The following is a 24,470-nucleotide window of genomic DNA, read 5'->3' as shown; positions in this document are numbered from 1 at the left end:
TCTGGCGTGGCAGCCATCTTGCTTGCAGACTCTGGCATGGCAGCCATCTTGTGAGCTGGCGTGGCGGCCATTTTGTGAGCTGACGCTGCGGCCTGAGATACTGGGCTGAGGACCAACGTGGGGCTTAGGAGGACTTGGGGACACGTGGGAGGCAAGGAGGGGGTGAGGTCGCTGGAGTGATATGGGGAGGGTTCTGGCTTTTGGTGAGATGGGGTGATTGCAGGCTTCCAGATGGGAGGAGGATTACTATCCTCCACCATGACTTGGAACGAGGAACCACACAAATCGAGAATGAAATTTACAAAATCTGCTACGGGACGGTAGCAATCATTTGGAGTAATCAACTGGAACAAATAATCATCTTTGAGTCCCATCTGGAAGCATGCGTTGATCATTTTATCACTCCATCTCACCAGATGGTAAATACTCAGAAACTCCTCCACATATTCTTCCAGCGAACGCTCACCTTGCTGGAGGTTCCATAGTTTGTCCTCAGCCCAGGTCATATTTCTTTGTGTAGGTCCGTCGATCTGTCACAACCAGGCGGGGTTGAGGAGTGGAGAATGATGAGGAGAACCGGAGTAAATGAAATATAAACAGTTTATTAAAAGAAACACTGAAACTAATACAAAACAAACAAAAACCGGGAGCAAGCGATGAACACGTGTAACAATACATCGACGGACACTGGGGAGTGAGCAGACACAGACTTTATACACAGAAGCATGAGCGTGGTCACAAACAAGATAACGAGATGACGAGGGGGAAATACAAATATGGGCAAGACTAAACCAAAAGGACTAAACCAAAAGGGGGAGAACAAGGACTAAACCAAATGAACTAGAAACATGGGGGGAAAAACACTTGGAAAACATGACAGAACAGGACAAAACACAGACATAAACCTGACAATAAGTCAAGAGGAGACTGGTTTTCCTTTGATAAAGTAAGGAAAATTTTGCTTCCCTTGCTTCTGTAAACAAACTCACAGGTGCATGCACAACGCTGACACCCTACATCATCTGCCTGGAATGGCTTCCATGTACAACAGTGAGCGCAAGCTAGATTAAAGTAATTATTAAGTTTCAAATATGAAATTTATTTATTTTTTATTTTTTTCTCACAAAAACGCATCGATTCACTACAGGAGGCCTTTATTCACCCCCTGGAGTTGCTTGAGGCACTTTTTATTATAGATGCATGCACTTTATTAGACACTTTATTTTGACCTGTTGAAGAGAAACACCTGCCCACTACCATTATAAGGCTTGAAAGAGCCAGGACATTTTTTAATATAACTCCGATTGGATTCGTTTGAAAGAAGGATGTCATATACGCCTAGGACGGCTTGAGGATGAGTAAATAATGGGTCAATTTAAATTTTTGGGTGAACTAACCCTTTAAGAAACTTGTGTTGTTGGTTTGACTACCCCTTCCTCCAAAAACAGACTGTAAAGTCTTGGCAGCAAATTCACTAAACAGCGTTAGAGTCCTATTCCATAAAAGCGATGATAATGCACACATTTAAGAACACAGATGCGGCCAGATCATTTCCGAAATGACCAGCACAATTTATCAAGAGGAGCACAAATTACCGCCTGATTTAATACATGCTTTTTTGGGTATTGAATAATGGCGCAAATACCAGTAATTTGATAAGCACAAACGTTAGCAAATTGCATTGCGTGATTCATTTTAATACTCTCCTCCCATTAATTTTGCATCTTAAAGGGAAACTCATGCATATTCAATAAGGTTAGGCACAAAAATAACTGTCCACCCATTTTCAGCACTAATTCTTCACTGTGGTTCTTTAGTAAATCCTGACAGTACTATTTTAACACCAAACACCAAGCTGTTAGTAAATCTGGCTCAAAATTTTTCGCTGCAAGTGTTTTATTAAACTCTTAAGATCAGATTGAAATGCTGAGGGAGTTTCTTTAAAGTAAGCTCAGCCACTAACATTTGGATTCTACAGAAGGAAATGTAAAGACGCTGACTAGATTTTGACAGCATCACGCTTATTGACAGTTTCAAAGAACAGCTCAAAGTTGGGCTAACTTTCACACATTTTAATCTACCTATATATTTGGCAGACGTTAGAAATTTCCTGCTGGATCTCTCAATCATGAGTGAACTCAGAAGTGTTTAAAAATAGAGCAGAAATACATTTTCCCCCATTCTCCACTACTGAGGAATCGCAACTGGCACTGTTTATGTACTGTTACCTCATTCTCCAATGCACAGATGTAAATAATGTCAACTCCAACACCCTGACAGATCAGCAACACTGATCCTCACCCCTAATTAGATAAACACATAAGCTTGCAGTGATAAAAAGAAATGTTTTGAAGTGTCAAACTGAGCCTATATTACTAGTCAATGCAACTTTGAAACATTCATTATGTTTGCAGTGCCTTTATCTTTCATTCTTTTAACTCACTAAGTGTCATATTAAATTTCTGAGTTATAATGACAGTGTGGAATTCAAGCCAGTCAGAACTGTATTTCTATCTTATGGATCTCAGATCTCTAGTCTATGATACATCTATGAAGATTACACAAATAGACAGAGAGACAAAAGTATTGTATATACATGGCTCATTCAATCACTCCAAAAACTAACTTTATAAAGTGCAATTATATACAATTTGCACATATACTTCCTAAACAATGTATAATATTTAATAGTGACAGCATATAAAACATAAATGTTCAACTTTATCAGTAAATGGTGCAGATGATTTGTCTAAAAAAAGGCAAACGTATTTAATGCAAATTAAATGCAAAGGATTCTGAAAACCAACATCAAAGGATTCTGAACATTTATGGATCTTTGAAGTTCACAAGTAAAAGTGTTTACATTTTAGCAGCTGTTCATTTTTGTACTGCATATGATTTATCCTAATATAAAAAAATATACGTGTGCTATAAAATGATATGACATAAAAATAATAAATACTAATAAGATAAAGTTGCACATTCTTATCACACATTCTTTTTTTTTGAAAAAGCTCAAGCTGCTCGTCTAGACAAAGAAAAAAGCATCAATCTGTTTAGCTAATAATTAATCATCTCTATGTCCCAATTAAGCACGCAAAGAACTTTTAATGTTTATTAAACTTATTCACCTTGATATACACTGCAAGTCAAAAGTTTTTGAACAGTAAAATTTAAAATGTTTTTTAAAGAAGTGTCTTCTGCCTGCATTTATTTGATCCAAAGTACAGCAAAAACAGTAAAGTTTTGAAATATTTGTACTATTTTAAATAACTATTTTCTATTTGAATAAATTTTAAAATGCAATTTATTCCAGTGATTTCAAATCTGAATTTTTAGCATCATTACTCCAATCACATGCTCTTTCAGAAATCATTGTAATATTCTGATTTGCTGTTCAAAAAACATTTTTTTTTATTACTTTTTATTATGTTGAAAACAGCTGAGTAGAAGCTTTTTAAGGTGCAGAAGAACAGCATTTATCTAAAATAGCAATCTTTTGTAACATAATAAATGTCTTTATCATCACTTTTGACCAATGTAAAGCATATTTGTTAAATAAATGTAGGAATTTAAAAAAAATAGGGGGAAAACTCTTTTTTTTATGTATTCAAATAAAAAAATAGAAAACTATTTTTTTAAATAGTAGTGTAGCAGAAGAGTCTTTAAAAAAAAAAAAAAAAAAAAAAAAAAAAAAACATCAAAAATCTTACTGTTCAAAAACTTTCGACTGGTAGTGTACAAAAAATGGCTTTCCTTCTAAGATACAGGTTTTGATACATATTTCATCAAAAATATCCAAAATTCATAAAGTTCGGGATGACAAGGTCAGCCACTTGTAAAGTTATAAGCTTTTGTGAACATTAAACGATTTCAAATGTTTCAGGTGTTTGCTATTTCAAGACACAAATCTTTGAATGCCCACTCAGTTTATGAAGTCATAATTTATTCATTAAACGCCAAATGACTACATTCACCAATTTTAGATAACATATATCTGAACAACATGAGAGCAGCAGGTGTGGGTCTGGCCTGAAATTAGCAGGGAAGCCTCATGGGAAAACAAAGCTGCCTCTGAAACAATTGATGCTGAGAGCAAAGAGTTAGCACCCTGCCGTCCTTACACCAAAGCCCAACTGTACTTCTTTTTTCTCAAAAAATCTCAGTTTCTATAAAGAGTTGTGATGTCTTTGTCAGAGTCAATAGTCCTTTGATTGCTGTCTTCTAATAACTCCCCAAAGAACAAGTGGCTCATTCATTTGACTGACGTTATATCATACATTTCAGCTTATTCATTCATCCATATCTGCTTTAATAAAAACAATCTCTAAAATACCTGCCAAATGTATGATTATGTTGCTTCAAAAACTGTAAGACCACTTCAAGAGTACTAGATGAGTGAGACATCTTATTTAACTTCCTAATGATGTTTCATTAAGATCTATTTTGAAATATAATGCATTATTCATCTACCCCTCTCTATGAGCTACTGCACACTCAAGCGTACCTGAATAATAATGTGTCTAGTTTTGTAAATGTTTAAGCACTGCATTTGCATATACTTAATTATATAATTTCTATGATGTATTTTTTATCCATGTTGGGCTGTGAATATGCAAAACATGCATAGTGCATGATTTTATATGTGTAGCTAGATACGTACTTCAAAAGTCTTTACTTGCAGTGCTATCAGGAAGCAAAACGAGATGTCTCACTCACCTAGAACTCCTGATGACAGAGCAAATAGATAGAAGAGATAGACAAATAAAATGACAGACAGGCAGACAGACAGCTATCATATTTCCTTCCACTGCTTTTTCAGTGCATTTCAGCAGAGAAAATGTACCACATACAGTAAATGCAATCACTTTCCAATCACGCCTAGAGGGAACTGATGGGGCATGACCAAGGTTACGGGGTCCGCTGAGAGACAGCTAATCAATTATTAGTTTAGCACATTCATCTTTGTTAGAGCTGCATGCACCCTTTGGTGTTTTAAGTCAATTTCTTTCTTATCATTTCAGCTCCCTAATGGACCACCCACCACAATCCTAACCCAGTTTAAAAGTGTACACTTGATTCTTAATACTGTGTTGTTACCTGAATGATCCACAGCTGTGTTTTTTGTTGTTGTTCTTAATAGTTGTTCATGAGTCCCTTGTTTGTCCTGAACAGTTAAACTGCTCTCTTTCAGGTCCCACAAATTGTTTGGTTTTGCAGAATTTTATGTGTATAGTTGAATTTATAAAAAATAACCCTGTTCAAAAGTTTACATACACTTGATTGAGTCCCATGTTTGTCCTAGGGATTTTGCTGTTCTTCAGGAAAATCCTTTAGGTCCCACAAATTCTTTGATTTTTCAGCATTTTTTTTTGTTTGTTTGTTTGTTTATTTGAAACCTTTCCAACAATGATTGCGTGATTTTGAGATCCATATTTTCAGACTAAGGATGAGCGATTCATATGTAACTCATATGGACTTTTTGAATTTGAAGATCAGGGTAAATGTAACTTATTTTTTTATTCTTAATTTTAAATTAAACTAAATCAGTAAACTAATGCATATGAATCTGTATATGTGACAACAACATTCAAAAGTGTCCATTTTCAAATTGCATAGGATGTTAAATTGTTATAGTCATAACATAATATTCTATAAGTAATTGTGTGAAAATTAGGCTTTATTAATCAAAACTCTGTACCTGTAAATCATACTTTGTGTGGAAAGAAATAAAACTTGTCTGAGTTTTACTGCCTCTAGTGTTCATTTCAACTGGAAATTTCAATGAACCTATGTTGAAAGTTCTGCATAATTCATGTTGCTAAAAAAAATCATCATATTCAGTTTGGCACAAAGTCTGTCCTATTTAATATGACGATCCCAAAAAATGACAAATTGATCTCAGATTTTCAATCTGTGCAAGGGCTAATGCAGCCAACCTTATTTTAATAGTTTTATTTAATGGTATCTTGGCTGAAAATACACAGTTCTGTAATGGAATTATAAATGAATCATATATTAATGTGGGTCTGTAATTGGTGTAAAATAAATGAACGGACACTGAATCAATGCACAGTGTGACACCTTATTAACATTGCATTTTGCCATTTTCAGCCAACCAAACAAAATGGATAGGATTTCCATCTTGTGCATTTCTAAAACAACAAAAGTAACACATCCAGCATATAAGAATTAATGATAATATGTTCACTAAATCCTTCAGCCAATTTATCAGAAACTGAAGTATTTTCAGCAGTTGCCTGGGGTCACATATCCAACTGTGCATCAAGACCTTGTTGATGTGCTGTTCTTTTAAACTAGAAGGCAATTAATCATGTAGTACTGAGATGGTACTTCCTATAAAAAAAGGAAATCTCTTTAATATAATTCATTGTTACTTGTAATGCGACACGAAGACTTTTAGAGACTTTCACTTCAGGGATTTAAATATAAAATCAAATTTCTGAGCTGTACCACTCAAAGCATCAGAGACACTTAAATTAAACATATGTACAACTAGGAACTACAAAACCCTTTGAGATATTATATTAGTATTGCAAAACTCGGCTGTATAAAATACACCATGACTTCATGAAATTACTCGGGGCCTACTAAACAGGTGGGATGACAAAGCAGTTTGTCGGCTGGCAAGATTAATTTAATGCTTTGTTTATTTGATATTGCAAAACTCATAATCAGAAGAAAGCCTTGTGAGATATTTCGGATTCGCTGGATTACTTCAAGAGAATCCAGCCTCCAAACAACACAGTCCCAGTCTTATCTCCAGCTAACAAAACAATCACAATGTACCCACACACTGTTGAAACAATTCACAAAAGATGCACAAAAGAGTTTTCTACAAGAAGAAAAGCCACACAGAAGTCACCAAAAGGATTGGAAAAAATCTCTCTGAGATAAGTAAAAAAGCTGATACGGAGACAAAAGATTACTTGGAATAGAATAAACCGCCACCATAATGGATGACTGTCTGTGGTGCAGTGGTCGAACTTCACTTTCTAAGATTAATACGATGCTAAATCAAAGCTACACGCCATTACCGATGACAAAATGTATATGAGCCCTCAGATGGACGCTCTGTTCCTGAGGGACTTTACAATCCAACAAAGCTCTTGAGGTTCAAAGCGTTCATGGCAAAAATGACAAATGGCTTTCTCTGTGGCGTCACCCAGAGTCAAAATGTGTTCATGTCCCTGTCTTTCATCCTCATGAGAGAGTGGATGAGAGAGAGACAGAATGAGATTGACTGCGGGTGGGCCCGCATCTTCACTTTGGTTTTATATAGAGATTCAATTGTTTATCCAAAAAACTTCATTATCTATCAAATCTCAAAGTCACTTTTTCTTCTCTTTCTAGTTTGAAAAAATGCTTTTACCAACTTTTGAGAGCTCAAGTACAGCTTATCATTTAGGTCACTTGGCCTTTCATCTACATCCAACTTTTCGCCGAACAGCGAGAGCAAGTCTTCATGCCAGGTGCTAAGCCTGGATAATTCATGCCTATCGTTTACAGCGATATCCGACAGTGACCTTTTTGGACCTGAAAAGGCTTTGATAACTTCGTTACGACAAGCGGAATGCGATAAGAAAGGTGGGAGTGGAATCTCGAACGCTCGGAATACCAATCGCGGGGATTTGGAAAAGCATTAGAGGATCTCTCGCTTCCTGTCTATCCTGTTCTGCTTGACTCAACACACAGGTCTGAGCAAATGTCTTAAGATATTATGTACACTGTGACATTTCCCTTCCCGTCCTGACCTTTTACAGTCTGGTGCCGACACAACGGCTTTTAATCTCCCCCCGTTCTCCATCGTACAAAGGCCGAGAAAGCGAGTAAGACAAGGTTAAACGCGGTGCCTGCCGCTGTAGGGGCCAAATGATGACACTTAAGATTGAGTTTGATACAGTTGCTGTGACAGATGCCGTGAGACAGTTGCCAAACGGCTGGGTACACACTGTTTCTGACAAGTATGACATTATCAAAACTGCCAATGCAACCACTAGGGCCATTGTAACACTTTGTGACATTGCTTAAGTAAATGATTACTGAGGGAATCAATTGGAAATTACCATCTCTTGGCAAGGTATGCAACACTCTGGGTTTTCTCTTGTAACAAAATGCAATTTGATTTTGAGGTGGGAGGATAATTACAACTTAACTTGTTCTTCATCAGTACTTTCTCAGCAGATACCTTTGAGACTATTAGAAGATAATCCGGTGAAAAAGAAAATCAATTGGGGCTTGGGACTGGAGTCTGATGACAAACCAAGCTGTTTAACTACTTGGCTTTTGTTATTCAGAAAGATGGATGAGATGGTAAATTAAATATGACAATCCATACAGATGAAAATTTGACTGATTATGTATTGTAATCAGCATCCAGAAGTGGAAGCAAAGTCAAGTGACATGGTTGCACCTCGCAGTCATAGAATGAAGAAAAGAGAGAGGCGGAGAAAAGGAGCAGAAATAGTCAGAATCTGGATAGAAGAAACAAAGCACACGAATCAAAACATGAGATGCAAAATATAGAAGGATAGGAGATGAGAAATACTGCAGGAATCACAGATACCAGGGAAAAAGCAGAACAGGGACAATAAGCTCTTACGCAATAGGATCTCTCAAATCTTGTTTCTTTATTGCTGAATACTCTAAATATCTCAGGATGTTTCATTTCAAACAATATTCAAATGGCTACCTGAAAACAGAGATATTTTTAAACCTGTAAAACTACATGTTCGTATGATTGCAAAAGTGATCAACAGCTAAAAAAAAAAAAAAACAAGAACTTAAAGGAGTAGTTTACTCCAGAATTAAAAGTTTCTGATATTTTCTCACTCCCAGGTAATTTAAGATCTTGTCTTCCTTTCTTCAATCAAAAAGAAATTTAGTTTTTGGAGGAAAACAAGGATTGTTCTCCATATAGTGGACTTCAACAGGTTGAAGGTCCAAATTGCAGTTTCAATGCAGCTTTAAAGGGCTCTACATGATCCCAGCCAAGGAACCAAGGAATAAGGGTCTTATCTAGCAAAACAAATAGTCATTTTCTAAAAAACTAACCATTTATATACTTTTTAACCACAAATGCTTATCTTGCACTATCTCTGTGATGTGTGCCTACGACGAGATGATTTTGAAGTTGGAGGAGAAAATTACATTTGTCGCCCTACCCAACCTTTTTGAACCGACGTCCACAGACAAAGAACTACAGTAACCACGTGTGACCTTTCCAGCATGATTAGGTAGAGGCACATCGCTGAGCTTGTGAAGATAAGCATTTGCGGTTGAAAAGTATATAAATTGTGTATTTTTTCTTTAGACAATGACTGACCCTTATTCCTCATCTGGGATCATGTAGAGCCATTTGAAGCTGAAGTGAAATTGCAATTTGGATCTTCAACCCGTTGATCCCCATTAAAATGCACTATATGTGATGTGCGATGGGACACTTTCAGGAAATTTGAAAAACAGGTTGAATGTCAATTTTTTGTCAAAATTAGGTTTTCATTAAATTACCATTTTATAACATCTTGTCTATCATCTCTGAAAATTTCTTGCCAAAATTCACGTGTTTAGTGCAGAAAAATAGCGATTTATTGTAGCAAGCAGAAATGACGTCTTTCTCGTGTTAAGAACGCTCTGCGGAAGTGCTTTCTCTGAACACCACAAAAACAGTTATCCTGTCAAAATAAACCATGTAACATATTTAATAAAGGTGTATCAATGCACATTCCCCGCCAGTCATGTGTAAACTACGGCACGCAATTTTTTTATTTTTTTATATACACTACCACTCAAAAGTATAGACACACTTACCCATCAAAGAGAATGGGGAAGTGTGTCCAAACTTTTGACTGGTAGTGTATATTTTTTTTTTTTATATCGTGAGATGGCGAAGCGCAATAATGCAGTCTGACATACTATAGCTGCTCATTTAAACGATTTGCTCGTCTCAATCTGCTCAATCTTGGTAATGTCAGTGCCCCTAAACGATGTTATAATGGACTATTTCACATCCAGAGATGAAGGATCGGATTATTAAGTTACTAAAGAGGAGGCGTCAGTTGTGCCATTTATACCTTTCTGTAAACAGATAGAGATAAATTCATATAAACTCCTACCACCAATTCATTATTAGGAGTTCTTCCAAAATTGTGTGCATCGTGAACAGTGATATTAATCTGCCTGCTACAGTATTTTCTCCTCTTTATGTCTGTTTTAAGTGTTTCTGGCCTCTGTTAACGGCCTTTTACAGACTAAATACAATAATAACATAGTATTTCCACACAAATTATATTTTGAAACATGAATGCAATGCAAAGGGCCATTTTGTCGAGCCTGGGGTGGATTGGGACTAAATTTCAGGCTGGGAAATTTCACACTCATCCAGGCCATCCCATACACCCACAACAAATTTTGAAACCAGAGACAACAATATTTTTGTACGGCCATCATCATCATCACAGAAAAGTTGAAATCCCTAGACTGTGGACGCGCAAAATAATTAAACGTTATCTCTTGAACTTCCCATTTTCTTAATCTCTTAATTTTCCCTGACATGTGTGTTTTGTTTTTTTCTTGTACGTGTCACTTTTCATCAACACATCTCACTGTGATTTGTTTGCACATAGTATAGGGCCTATAAGCTTACATTTATTAGTTGTTTATCTTAGTTATTATTTTATCTTGCCTAAATGTCAAACAATAATGGCTACATCTTGAATATATCTTTATAGAAAAATCTCAAAACTGACCATGTTTTTGCATTATCATGGGTCATGTTTTGTCCTAAGAAAAATTAGCTATGGTATTATAATGCCTATGGTAAAAAAAATATATATATAGTAACCACTGCAGATTAATTACCATTTGTATAACCAGACTTTTACTACAAATGCAATGATAATACTATATAGTGTAGCAAAACCATTGTTAATTTGTGGTTAACATGTTTTAACTAGTAACCATGGTTTTTAGTTTTATTTTGAATAAAACCATAGTTAATTTCGTAAGGGTTGTGTTGTTGTCTGCCTTAGCTCCCTTTAAACCTTTTAAAACGATGTGAATATTTACTCTTAACAATATGTATGTCCTTTTGTTAATTGACTGCTATTGCTAACATTTGATAGCAGTTTAATTAAACTACAATAGTCTATTTACAGACCATAAAGTCCTGAACAGGACAGTTTTGCCTCCCTGCTTCACCTGGGCACTTCCACTCCATTGTCGAGTCTTGGATCCTTTAGGCAGACGTACGGATGAGCGGAGCGTTGCCAGTCAAGCCAAAGTACAAGTTTAATTCGGGTTCAAGGGCATTGCTTACATTCAGTGTCGCCTCAATGGCCGACTATTGGATTGATGGCGGAAAACTCTCTATAGCGCTCATGACTTAACAGACAGCTCTTGTTAAACCCGTCAAGTGAAAGTGAAACCCCTCTCACTTTAAACCCATTTTTCTCACAATTCCATTCGTGAAAATCATAGCCATCAGCCAACTTATGATAGCCATAACTTTTGTTACTTTTAAGATATGGACAAAGTAAAAACAGGACAGGGTTTTCATATGGTATCAAAACCTAAAAAGGGATAATTCCATGTATTGGGTTTTCCTAAATCACATCACATATAGAGAAAAATCCTGGAATGTTTCACTCAAAAACCTTAATTTCTTTTCGACTGAAGAAAGAAAGACAAGAAAATTTTGCATGACATGGGGGTGAGTAAATTATCAGGAAATTTTAATTGAGAAACCTGCATTTTAGATGCAAAAAATTGCATTTTAGATTAGCACTAAAAAATTCCCACCACTACAATAACTGACAGTCAGTCTGCTCAACAAAGACAAGCAGAGTGATACAAACATGAAAAGTCTCAGTGCTGTGCATCACAGCAAACATTACAAATCCATTCATAAGCTGGTAGAGTGTGACAGATATAGTACAGGGCATGTTTACTGATTATGGGTTCTTATTGCTTTTTACACATTGCACCACTTGCGTTACATAGACAGGGTGTTATATCACCACCACTCTTGGAAGGTTACTCAAATCAATTCTATTAAATGACCAAAAATAAACACATTTATACTGCCTATGTGTGGTATTAAAAATTTGTCTGTGTGGTATTAAATTGCATCATGCAGTGTAAATATTGGTGTTGCCAGTGTAAAATTGCCTTAGATAAGCAAATCTATGCTCAACACCAGAATAAAGTGCTAAAACAAAAAACATTTAAAATAGCACACAGGGGAAATGACAAGAGGCCAACAGGAAGGAATCTGAACTAACCACAGTTCTCCTCGTCTGCCTGATTGCCACAGTCATCCACGCCATTGCAGTGTAGCAGCTGAGGAAGACAGGTACTGAGGTTTCCACAGGGGAAGTAGCCCAGCGGGCAGTGAGCCCTATCCTCTGATACATTAAACATGGTCAGCACCACTTCAGAAGAGACAAAGACAGAAACAAGAGAGAAATTGAGCTTTATTCATTCAGTCTCCGGTTACACTGTTGCATTTGTCTGTTTCTTGGACTGTGAGGTGTAATACAGTTTTCACAAATATAAAAGCGTTTTTTTTTTTTTACTATTAGTAATTCACAACCTTTTTCTTATGTTAACTGGTAACACATTATATAGTAAAATACACCGCCATACATTGTGCAGCTACTTTTTTCTAATGACTGATAAAAATCAAAGAAAGGTTTTATTATTCTTCACTCAACGTTTTATCGTTACCTTCTACATGACTCAAATTACTGCAAGTCATTCTCAAGGCAACCTATAGATCTATGAATAAACAGCCCAACAGAAGAAGTAGTTGTGTGTCAACATGAAGAATTGCTGTAGTGTAGCAAAAGCTTGGGGGCAGAAGGTACAGGGCGATTTATCACGCAGGAGCTTTTTTGCTTTTCTTCTTTTCTGAATGGGCATAGAGCACACTAAGGTCTAGGATTTATACAACAGAGAGAAATTAGATGCGTTTCAAAGGCATCTTATTGAAATGGTGATGAAAAGTTTGTAATAAGGTGAAACACATAACACTTCAGCATAATGGATTCTGCTCAGCCTGGGTAATACACTTAATTTCCTATTTGCTTAAACACAAACTGTATACAAAGGTCATGATGATAATTAAGAACTTAATTAGATGTCACTTATTACACTATTAGTCTCCATTCACAGCTTGTGAATGGACGTAATTTATAATGAATCCAAGACTGAGAACTTGTTGTTATACAAGTCCAAGACAAAAGGAGGAACATTTTCTAAATCAGATCTTAAGTAAAAATATTTTTCATTAAAATAAAATCATTTTAGAAATGGAAAAGCCCTCTTTCTGAAATGGCCTGAAATCACAAAAAAATTTTTTTTAGTAATGTACATCCTGTTCTTTTTGCTCTCTTCACTTTATTTCCAAGGAGTAAAAGTCTATATCTTTCTTGGAGGATCTGAATCTCATTGCAGTTGTATTGAGTGGTTCTTGGATCAAGACGCTTACCTTGGATAAAGCCCCTTTTGACATATCTCTAACCATAAGCTACACTATATACCCATGCTACTTAAGATTGGTTTTGTGGTCCAGGGTTACATAATACAGATCATACTCCTTCAAACCAGCCAAACTGATATACTTTAATTACTTAACACTGGAAAGCAGAGTCCGAATTAAGCCAATTAAATCATAATTACAACATCAAAGTAAAGGTTTAGCCGAACAGGGTAGACAAGTAGGCTATCCATTTTTTTTTATGTAAGCTTGTATATTTCAACAACGTTTAAACAACGTTTCACTGACCACAAAAAAGTTTGATTAGAAGTTAGTCAGGCTGCGCTATATATAAATAGGCTAGCGAACAGAAATCGCCCTTGAGTGAAGAGGTAACCATAGCAACAACGGCTCAATCATCGTCCATAATGAATGGTACATTGACAAATTATAAGTGCTCTCATTGTCACCTCATACTTATTTACGTATCACCAAATCTTTAGTGTTTTGTTCAAAACGTCTTCAAACGTCGCCAACATTGCGCGAAAAAAAATACTGACAGTAAAAGTTACGTTACCCCAGATACGCTTTTAAATGCGTGCGTAAATTGGCATTATAGGGTAATAGTAAATTAAAATTAATATACATCAATAATCATCAATGTATCAAAAAAAAAAAAAAAACATAAAATACACCAGTTTCCACGTGGGACAAAAACTTATTAAAAGCACGTACACAGTTCATAGTAAAAGTTTATCTGAATTAGTTGTACATCATACATACGCTTTCTCTGATAACTGAATGAGGAAAACACAAGGTGAAACACAACTCACCCGACACACCGCACATCAGGATGCTGGCGATGTAAACTTGCATGGTAACGGCGACTGAGGATGTCCAACAACAGATGAAACCCCTGTGCGCGCTCTCTATCTTCCCCTGACTGATTAAAAAGAAGAATTAGATAGTCCCTCGTTGTCAGCCTCCTCGAACAAAGAAAGAAAAGTTGTGTGCGAATTGTACGATTCGGACAGATCCGTCAGATCCGCGGAGATGCTCAGTGCGCTCTTGTGCGCGCACGGACTGAGGTTGGAGCGCAGAGAGCACATGCACAACGCACCGAAACCTGGGGGAGGGACTTTGCTATGAACTACATCGCTTTTCTTCAAATCCACGAACAAGTGTAGGGGTTTAATACATCCGTGTTCTTCAAAAGTATACACAATAGTTTGACATAATGATTTGAGTACCACCCAAACTTGTTGTCAGCAGGCTTTTATTTGATTGCCTGACCTGTCTTCTCTGCTCTCAAAATGCTGTCAGGACGTCCTTTCAACAAGCCATGTGATTGTTGCCCAGTTCATCGACATCCACATGACATTAATGGCAAAATGGCTTAAAACCCTGGCTGAAGGAACATTGTGGCAGCTTGTCCTTGTGCAACAGCCAGAACCTGACCTTCAGACAGTCAAGTCCAGGTCTGGGTCACAGGCTCAGTGGGGAAGCTGTCCCAATATCACGCCAGACAGTGGTGATCAAAGGGTATTGTGTTACAGCCACAGATGGAGGCACTGTCTAAAAAAAGAAGAAATTTAGCATTACATCACTTGCTCACCAGTAGAAATCTGCAGTGAATGGGAGAGTTCAAACACCAATTCACTGCAGAGGACCCATTGGTGGGCACATGATGTAATGCTAAATTTCTCTAAATCTGTTCCAATGATGAAACAAACTCAGTTACACCTTGGGTGGCCTGAGGGTGAGTACATTTCTAGCAAATGTTCAATTTTGAGTAAACTATTCCTTTAAAGTTTAAATATCTAAAATGAGTCATATTCATGTTTTGGTGATACTTTTTATAATAAAAAAAATGGAGGTTGGTGATGTCTACCAAATTGGCATCAGACAATGTTTACAGTGTGCCCTGATGCTGAAGTCGTAAAGAGTGATAGGTCATCAATCAACCATAATAGCGGCACTGAATGTAAACAATGACACTGAAAACTTGCATATTTTTTCTGATTACTGCTGCTGAAAATGGTCAATTATTGTCATGTTTTGGACTGTTCAGAGCAGGAAAAAAACACATAGAGTATTATAGATTACCAAAAGTTATAACAAATCAAGGAGAAGAGTGCAAAAAACTGTCTGTGGAACAAAAGGCGTTTATGGTTGGGCAAACTGAACCATTCTAAAGCAAGCATCTTGACAACATGTCTTTGTTTTTTATTTCCGGTCAGGTAAGTGAACTATTAGGCTAATATCTTAAATAAAACTACTTGTATGTATCTTTACCTATTGACTTTTGTCAAAATATTGTCCTGCTATAATATTTCCTGCTTACTAAGTCCATCTCTAAGTGATACTGAGTGATTTAGCATCTTCCACAAGTTTTTTCCCCCTGTTTTAGACAGCATAAATTAGCAGAACAATGTATTCAGTAGTACATTAACTGTGCAATCAATGCTATTGTTTACATCTGAGTATCTCCAATATGGCTGCGCATCCAGGGGAACTGACCAAATCGTGACGTAAGTGCAAACCCTCGATTCGGAAGGGCACAGAAAGCGAATAATGTGTTCTGAGCCACTAAAGGCACGCGGTTAGCCACTTGAGGTAACCTGATACATTACAGTACATTTCACTTGGCCTACCCAAAGTCCCTTTAAGGCAAGTCATGTCACTCGGCGGCCATCTTTCAAACACCTCTCGGACATTCAAGTGCAGCTCCTATCTCATTGAATAGGGAAACATCAAATTCTTCATCAAAATCTGTTCACCAGTCTTACAATTAAATTTCATATTTTAAATCACAGAATAAATCCGACAAGAACTGCCTCATAAATATGGTTCCTTGTGCTCCAATAGTGTTAAAAAACTCTTATTTTTCAGGCAAGATGAACCAGAGCGCCTATTGTTTTTATAGCAACCAGGACTTCTAACAGCAGCTGCGGTGACACGCTGACTTCACTAATCAACAATTGGCTCTTTCATTATGAAGGTGGGGCTTCACGGCCATAATGAGCGTTGGTGAAGATACGAACAAGCAGTATTATTAGATATTAGCCTAATATTTCACCTACCTGACTGGAAATGATTAGTAAAGCATGAACATCAGGATTCTTGCTCTGGAAATCCTGATTCAGTTTGGCCAACCACAAACACCCTTTGTTCCTCACAGAGTTTTTTGCACTGTTCTCCTGGATTTGTTATAACTTTTGGCAGTCTGTAGTGGCATTGTTTATGCTTAGTGCTGAAAAATATGACCGATTGATGACGCGTTGTGAAAACACTCTATTGCAAGAGACATTATTGAAATATAGTATATGAAATTTACATTATTTTTTATTCCTATCTCATATTTATTACCTTTAAGGGTTCCGTAGTACACAGCATTTCCTTTCCGAATGCGGTACTTGGTGGGTTGTGGGAGAGGGGATGGAAAAAAGGAATCATGATTGCTACTTAATATTGTGATGTCTGTCAGCGATTGGAAATGGATGACACTAATAATAATACTAATACTATAGTGTTCTGGAGATCCATGAATAAGGGGGCCAAGAGCCAAGAGCCGAGTGCTGTTCTCCTCTCGAATCTTATATCTTGCTCCATTTCCTCAGAGTTGCCACACACACACACACACACTAGGGAGAAACATGTTGTAATAAAAGAACCACTTGCTCTTTTTAGTTCTAAATCGTAACTAATTTACAGCTAACAGCTTGAATAAGTTTACAGTGAGCTCTCTTTAACCTCCCTCTCCGTCATGACCCAGATACTCTGAGTGATTTCTACAACACAGTCTTCTCATTATAGCAGCTTATATCTTGGTATACTACACAGACATGAATCTAAAATATCATATGGCTTCCCCAAGCAAACAGCTTGTAATTAACAAGAGTGGCATCTGACAATCTAGACTGGCCATTCTGGCAATCTTACACCATTTATTTGAATCTCTCAATTGCTATTTGCCTGGTACATAATTCAATCTCTCTGTCGGTTTGACACCGACCCTATTTAAATTCTAACAAATGCAAACCAGAGAGCAGATTTTCTAGAGCAGCAGCTAATCTCAGAGAGGGATGCATATTTCCAAAGGAGCTTCATCACTGCTGTGGTTTCTGGGCATGCTGAAGAAATTAAAATATGTTCTAGGCAATTGCTTTTAGACACATCAATGAAAACTCAATTACGAGGAAGCAAATCATTGAAATAATCGTTCTCACACAAAATGTGCCAAAAACACCGGTTTCTATTCTATTAGCTACGGTTGCTTAGAGATGTGCACATCTTCCTTGTAACAACACGTCCTGAAATCTACACCAGCAGAGGACATTTCCCAGCATGCCTTGCACTTAACCATCTGCACTTTATCTCTGATTTCCCTTCTCACTAGGTTTCTGTCAGATCCATTAGTCTTTATTAGACCAAGGGGTGAATAGAAAATGCTCATTTCAATTAGAGAACTCCTGTTTGTCTCTTATTAGTGTAATTGAAAGCGGCTTTATTACCGTTTTCGAATGAATCCACTGTCAGATACAGGTCTATGCTGTCACTGTAGATAAAAAAGCACCTGCTAAATGAATAAATGTAAGTGCAGATTCATGAAACAAAGCTTAAATACATTATGTACCCCATTCAAAGCTGAACTGAACATTTCTGCTCAAATTATGATAATTCCAATTTTTATTAACCATGTTGGAAAATCACTTGAACACAAAATGTTCTAACTCAATAAATAATCTAATCTATCTATCTATCTATCTATCTATCTATCTATCTATCTATCTATCTATCTATCTATCTATCTATCTATCTACAGGTCCATAAATATTGGGACATCGACACAATTGTAACATTTTTGGCTCTATACACCACCACAATGGATTTGAACAAGAAACGAACAAGATGTGCTTTAACTGCAGATTTCCAGCTTTAATTTGAGGGTATTTACATCCAAATCATGTGAACGGTGTAGGAATTACAACAGTTTGCATATGTGCCTCACACTTGTTAAGTGTGACCAAAAGTAATGGGATAATTGGCTTCTCAGCTGTTCCATGGCCAGGTGTGTGTTATTCCCTCATTATCCCAATTACAATGAGCAGATAAAAGGTCCAGAGTTCATTTCAAGTGTGCTATTTGGAGTGGAATCTGTTGCTGTCAACTCTCAAGATGAGATCCAAAGAGCTGTCACTATCAGTGAAGCAAGCCATCATTAGGCTGAAAAAACAAAACAAATCCATCAGAGAGATAGCAAAAACATTAGGCGTGACCAAAACAACTGTTTGGAACATTCTTAAAAAGAAGGAATGCACCGGTGAGCTCAGCAACACCAAAAGACCCGGAAGACCATGGAAAACAACTGTGGTGAATGACCAAATAATTCTTTCCCTGGTGAAGTAAACACCCTTCACAACAGTTGGCCAGATCAAGAACACTCTCCAGGAAGTAGGTGTATGTGTCTCAAAGTCAACAATCAAGAGAAGACTTCACCAGAGTGAATACAGAGGGTTCACCACAAGATGTAACCCATTGGTGAGCCTCAAAAACAGGAAGGCCACATTAGAGTTTGCCAAACAACATCTAAAAAAGCCTTCACAGTTCTGGAACAACATCCTATGGACAGATGAGACCAAGATCAACTTGTACCAGAGTGATGGGAAAAGAAGAGTATGGAGAAGGAAGGGAACTGCTCATGGTCCTAAGCATACCACCACATCAGTGAAGCATGGTGGTGGTAGTGTCTTGGCGTGGGCATGTATGGCTGCCAATGGAACTGGTTCTCTTGTATTTATTGATGATGTGACTGCTGACAAAAGCAGCAGGATGAATTCTGAAGTGTTTCTGGCAATATTATCTGCTCATATTCAGCCAAATGCTTCAGAACTCATTGGACGGCGCTTCACAGTGCAGATGGACAATGACCCAAAGCATACTGCAAAAGCAAACAAAGAGTTTTTTAAGGGAAAGAAGTGGAATGTTATGCAATAGCCAAGTCAATCACCTGACCTGAATCCGATTGAGCATGCATTTCACTTGCTGAAGACAAAACTGAAGGCGAAATGCCCCAAGAACAAGCATTAACTGAAGACGTTTGCAGTAGAGGCCTGACAGAGCATCACCAGGGATGAAAGCCAGCGTCTGGTGAAGTATATGCGTTCTAGACATCAGGCTGTAATTGACTGCAAAGAATTTGCAACCAAGTATTAAAAAAGTGAAAGTTTGATTTATGATAATTATTCTGACCCATTACTATTGGTCCCTTAACAAGTGTGAGGCACATATGCAAACTGTTGTAATTCCTACACCATTCATATACATATACATACACATATATATCCCACGGTCCGGTGCGCACCAGGACTGCAGTTCAACTTGAAACTGACAACGCAAAACTCCACGCAAAAATTCACACAAAAATTTTGTTAAAATTCCCATCTTGGCAAGTATCCTAGCAGACATAGCCAGCTAAACGTTAAGTATCAGTGCACTAGATCAGTGCGTTCTCTTAAATTGACAGCAATTTCTTACCATTTACCAAACAGCAACAACAAGGAAATCACTCCCTGCTCCTGATTGAATAGCTTTTGTAACTTTAATAAACTTCAATTTATACTGCAATGCTTTTTTACATTTGATCATTTTATTCAGTTTCTGTACCTAAAAACTAATGTTAGACCTACCAAAAACAAATAATTTTATTTGTATCTTTATTGTATTTATTTGTGCTGTTGCTTGTTGTTAGATAGATAGTAGTTAGATAGATTATTCTTATTTACTTTAATTATTCTCTTTACTTTAAAATTTTTTCCCTAAACATAGCACATACTGAACCGTACCGAAACTGTGACTCTAAAACCATGATACTGTATAAACCGAAATGATGTTTTATTAACGAAGTTCAGGAGGAGCAAGTTCAGGTAATTAAGCTGGATAAACATGAGGAGCACAATCAGTAATCAACCTAATTAACAGATTATTAACAGCCTTACCTCTGTTCCTTGACAGATTTTTAGCATCCCTCCACCACCCCCTTCTTCACACGTACAACTATTTTCTGTCCTAACCGGGGGTACTCTGAGTTCGGGCTTCCATCAGACAGCTCACCAAATATGCATAACCCATTCTCAGTTTATTATATGTAAGCTTGAACTTGTGAACCGTGAGTAAGTTGAACCTTGCACGTTTACAGAATCTGCAAAATGTTAATTATTTTACCAAAATAAGAGGGATCATACAAAATGCATGTTATTTTTCATTTAGTACTGAGCTGAATAAGGTATTTCACATAAAAGATGTTTACATATAGTCCAGAAGAGAAAAATAATAGTTGAATTAATAAAAATGACCGTTTAAGAGCCAGGGGGTAAAAACCTTTTGAATTTGAAGATCAGTGTGAGTTTAACTTATTTTCTCTTCTAGGAAACATTAAAGTATCTATTGTAGCTTCTTAAGGGCACAGAATGTACACATCTTCATTCTGTTCAAAAGTTTCCACCCCTGGGTCTTTATGCATCATGTTTCCTTCTAAAGCATCTGTGAGCATTTGAACCTTCTGTACTGGTTGCATATGAGTCCCTCAGTTGTCCATAGTGTGAAAAGATGGATCTCAAAATCAAACGGTCTTTGTCGGAAAGGGTTCAATTACACAAAAATGCTGAAAGCCAAAGAATTTGTGAGACCTAAAGTATTTTTCTGAAGAACAGCAAGCAGTTTAACTGTTCAGGACAAACAACGGATTCATGAACAATGATCACTAAACAAAACAAAACAAAACAAAAACAGCTGTGGATCATTCCACAGCTGTGGAAACAACAGTATTTTAAAATAAGTGTATGTAAACTTTTGAACCGGGTCATTTTTATAAATTCAACTATTATTTCCTCTTGTGGACTATATGTAAATGTCTTATGTGAAATATCTTAATCAGGTAATTTTTTGCAGATTCTGCAAGGTGAATGTAAACTTTTGTGGTATTTTATGGCTGGAAGAAATATAATTTTTTTTTTTTTTTTTTTTGCTGCTTAAAGTTTAGTATGAAAGCTAAAAATGTAAATCTCAAATTTAAATCCCAAATAAATCTCGAAGCCTGTCTACAGGGCCTTGCGAAAGTATTCATACACCTTCTTTTTTTTCATGTTTTGTTATGTTGCAGCCTTCTGTTAAACTGCTTTAAATTCCTTTTTTTTCTATCAATCTACACCCCATACACCATAATGACAAAGCACAAAACACATTTTTAACAACTTTTTTTTAGCCAATTTATTAGAAATACAAAACTGAAATGATCAAGTGTGGTCGTAGGAGCCTTATGTTTTGAGGCTGTTTTTCAGCGGCAAGGATTGAGGGATTCGTCAGAGTAGAAGGAAAGCTCAACACAGCAAAACATAGAGCTAGCCTTGATGAAAACCCAGTCCAGAGCATATAGTCAAGTCTGTGAATGTCCTTGAGTGGCTCAGCCACAGCCTGGGCTTGAACCCAATTAAACATTTCTGGAGAAACCTGAAAATGTGACCCCATCCAAGCTGACAGAGCTTCAGAGGTGAAGAGGTGTGAGGAGAAGAATGGCAGATAATTGCCAAATGCAGATGTGCAAAGCTTGTCGCATCATACACCCAAAAAGACGTGAGGCTGTAAAGGTGCTTCAACGAGGTACTGAGTCAAGGGTATGAATACTTAGGCAGTGTACTTATTTCAGTGTTTTACTTCCATTAAATTTGCAAAGGTGTCACAAATCTGTTTTGTGCTTTTCATTATGGTGTATGGAGTGTAGACAGATGTGGAAAAAACTAAAAACTAATTAAAGCAGTTTAACATAAGACTGCAACATAAAATGTGAAAAAATAAAGGGGTATGAATACTTTCGCAAAACGCACTGTAAATCTCGAATTGCAAGATATGAACTCAAAACTAGAAGATATAAATGCAGAATTCTAGCTTTTTTCTCGCAATTCTGATTGCAGAATCTTGCAATTCTGTTTTTGTTCTTGTTTCCACCACAGAATAAAAAATATAAAAGCTAATTGTGACTATTCATCTAAAAATCCAGATTTTTTTTCTTAGGAGAAAAAAAAAACTTAGTAAGCAGCACAACATTAAGAGACATCTTTCAATAGCATTAAAAAACCTTACTGGCACCAAACTTTTGTACAATATCGTACGCAAATGCACATGATATGTCTTCTCATGAATCAGACGCTGCAATTTTTCTGCAGTTGTCACAAGGGTTGTATAGAGATATGAATCACTCAGGTCTCTACAAAATTATAGAGCTTTTCTAAGTGGAGCACCATAACTCTTAGACTCTATATAAAATCATTTTAACATTAGCTTTTAATATTTGAGTCTGTATATATATATATGCCTATTTTATGTAAATTTTTAAATACAATTCTAAAATTGACATTTTATTGTTTTAAGATAAACAAAGCCGATCTGTTATACTTTTGGTATACAAAAACATTCTTAACTCAGAAATACAGCTGTTCAAAACATTACTGTCCTGTCTCAGTGTCACACTGTGAAAATAGCCTTTTGAGAAAGATGTATTATACAATCATCCCACTGCAGCACACCCTGCAGGGACATCTTCAATCAAAATGAACTTTTCCCCTGTTTTTAAATTAATAATAGCTCGGCATTACTGAGGTACATCAGGAAAACAAGTAGGACAGAAAAAAAAAAAAAAAAAACCTGAATCCTAAGCTTTAAAGTAACCCAGAAGAAACCCTTTTTGGACTATCATCATGAAGAACACAGTTGAGTGATTGTCAGTTTCATTCTTATAGGATCAAACTTCATATGTCCATCAAACAGCTAGAGTGTAAATTGATGTAATTTAAGCACTGATACCTACAGAGCTTTTGAGAACTCTGCATGATTGTTTCAGGGGAAAATTCTCACCCATTATCCAGATTAACACAGCTCAGGGTTGTACATGTTATCCTCTCTAGTTGCCTGGTTAAAAAGAAAAGTGACTGGTGACGGGTGTCAGTACTAGTGCTGAAGGGGAATGAAAGGAAACCAGTATCTCCACTAGCTTCATGCTTCACGCTCACTCTTGTAACACAGGACTGGACAGAAAACACAGCTGAAGAGGAACATCTGAGAGAAAGAGAATGAAAAATGAAGGTGAAAAGAGTTGATTGGATGGCTATTCACATACACTCACTCACAGAAACTCAATAATGCTAATGCATCCCTCTGTTTCAGCTGCCTTTTCGTTTCTCTCAGTAATATGATACAAATTAGAATTTATTCAAAGCCAATATATTCTTCATCGTGTATATAAATGGTAATATGTATGATTAATCTAATGAATCTACATCATCTCTTTTAAAAAAGCAGAAAAAAACATCTCTAACAAGATATGCACTGCACTGATAAATGTATGAGCATCTTTTGAATTCATCTCGAGCTCATAAAAAACAAACAAACTGAGAACTAGTGGAAATAATACTAACCAAAATCTACACGAGCAAAACAAGCAGTTTTGCAAACTTTTCCCGCAGATACACACAAAACAAAACACATTTGAAATAAGTTATGAAAATTTTCAATATATTTTCCTATGTTTTGTGTGTTTCTTTGAGAAGGAAGAGAGATCATATGACTATGTGTCATAAGTTAAATAATTTTTATTTATTTTATTCATATCAGTGCAATAACACAATTGCCCAGCTTTGGACTTCAGGATTTAATTGAGTTACAGTACTGAAGATTTTAACTTTTTTTTTTTTTTTGATAAATGTCAACTAATGCCATATGGAACTGCAGGCCTCTCTTGCCTCAGTTAAGGCCAGTGTTCATGACTCCACCATAAGAAAGAGTTGGGCAAAATGGCCTGCATGGCAGAGTTCCAAGATGAAAACTGCTGCTTAGAAAAAATAACATAAAGGCTTGTCTCAGTTTTGGCAGAAAACATCTTGATGATCCCCAAGACTTTTGGGAAAATACTCGTTTGGAC

At 36.6% G+C, this 24,470-nt stretch overlaps 1 protein-coding gene across 1 annotated transcript in view; it reads right to left on the bottom strand.

The window, feature by feature from the left end:
- The window catches only part of rxfp1 (relaxin family peptide receptor 1), a 73,385-nt gene extending 58,854 nt beyond the window's left edge, over positions 1-14,531 (bottom strand). Inside the window, exons 1-2 of the mRNA XM_073820487.1 lie at positions 14,332-14,531; positions 12,303-12,452 (exon numbers count right to left, since the gene is read on the bottom strand). Of these exons, the coding sequence (XP_073676588.1) occupies positions 12,303-12,452; positions 14,332-14,374 (193 nt within the window). The 5' untranslated portion in view covers positions 14,375-14,531. The remainder of the gene's footprint in view (positions 1-12,302; positions 12,453-14,331) is intronic.
- Between the last annotated feature and the right edge of the window lie 9,939 nt (positions 14,532-24,470).

This window comes from Garra rufa, chromosome 16 (genome assembly GCF_049309525.1).
Source record: "Garra rufa chromosome 16, GarRuf1.0, whole genome shotgun sequence".
NCBI classification, from domain to species: domain Eukaryota; kingdom Metazoa; phylum Chordata; class Actinopteri; order Cypriniformes; family Cyprinidae; genus Garra; species Garra rufa.
This window is presented reverse-complemented; position numbering and strand designations above follow the sequence as displayed.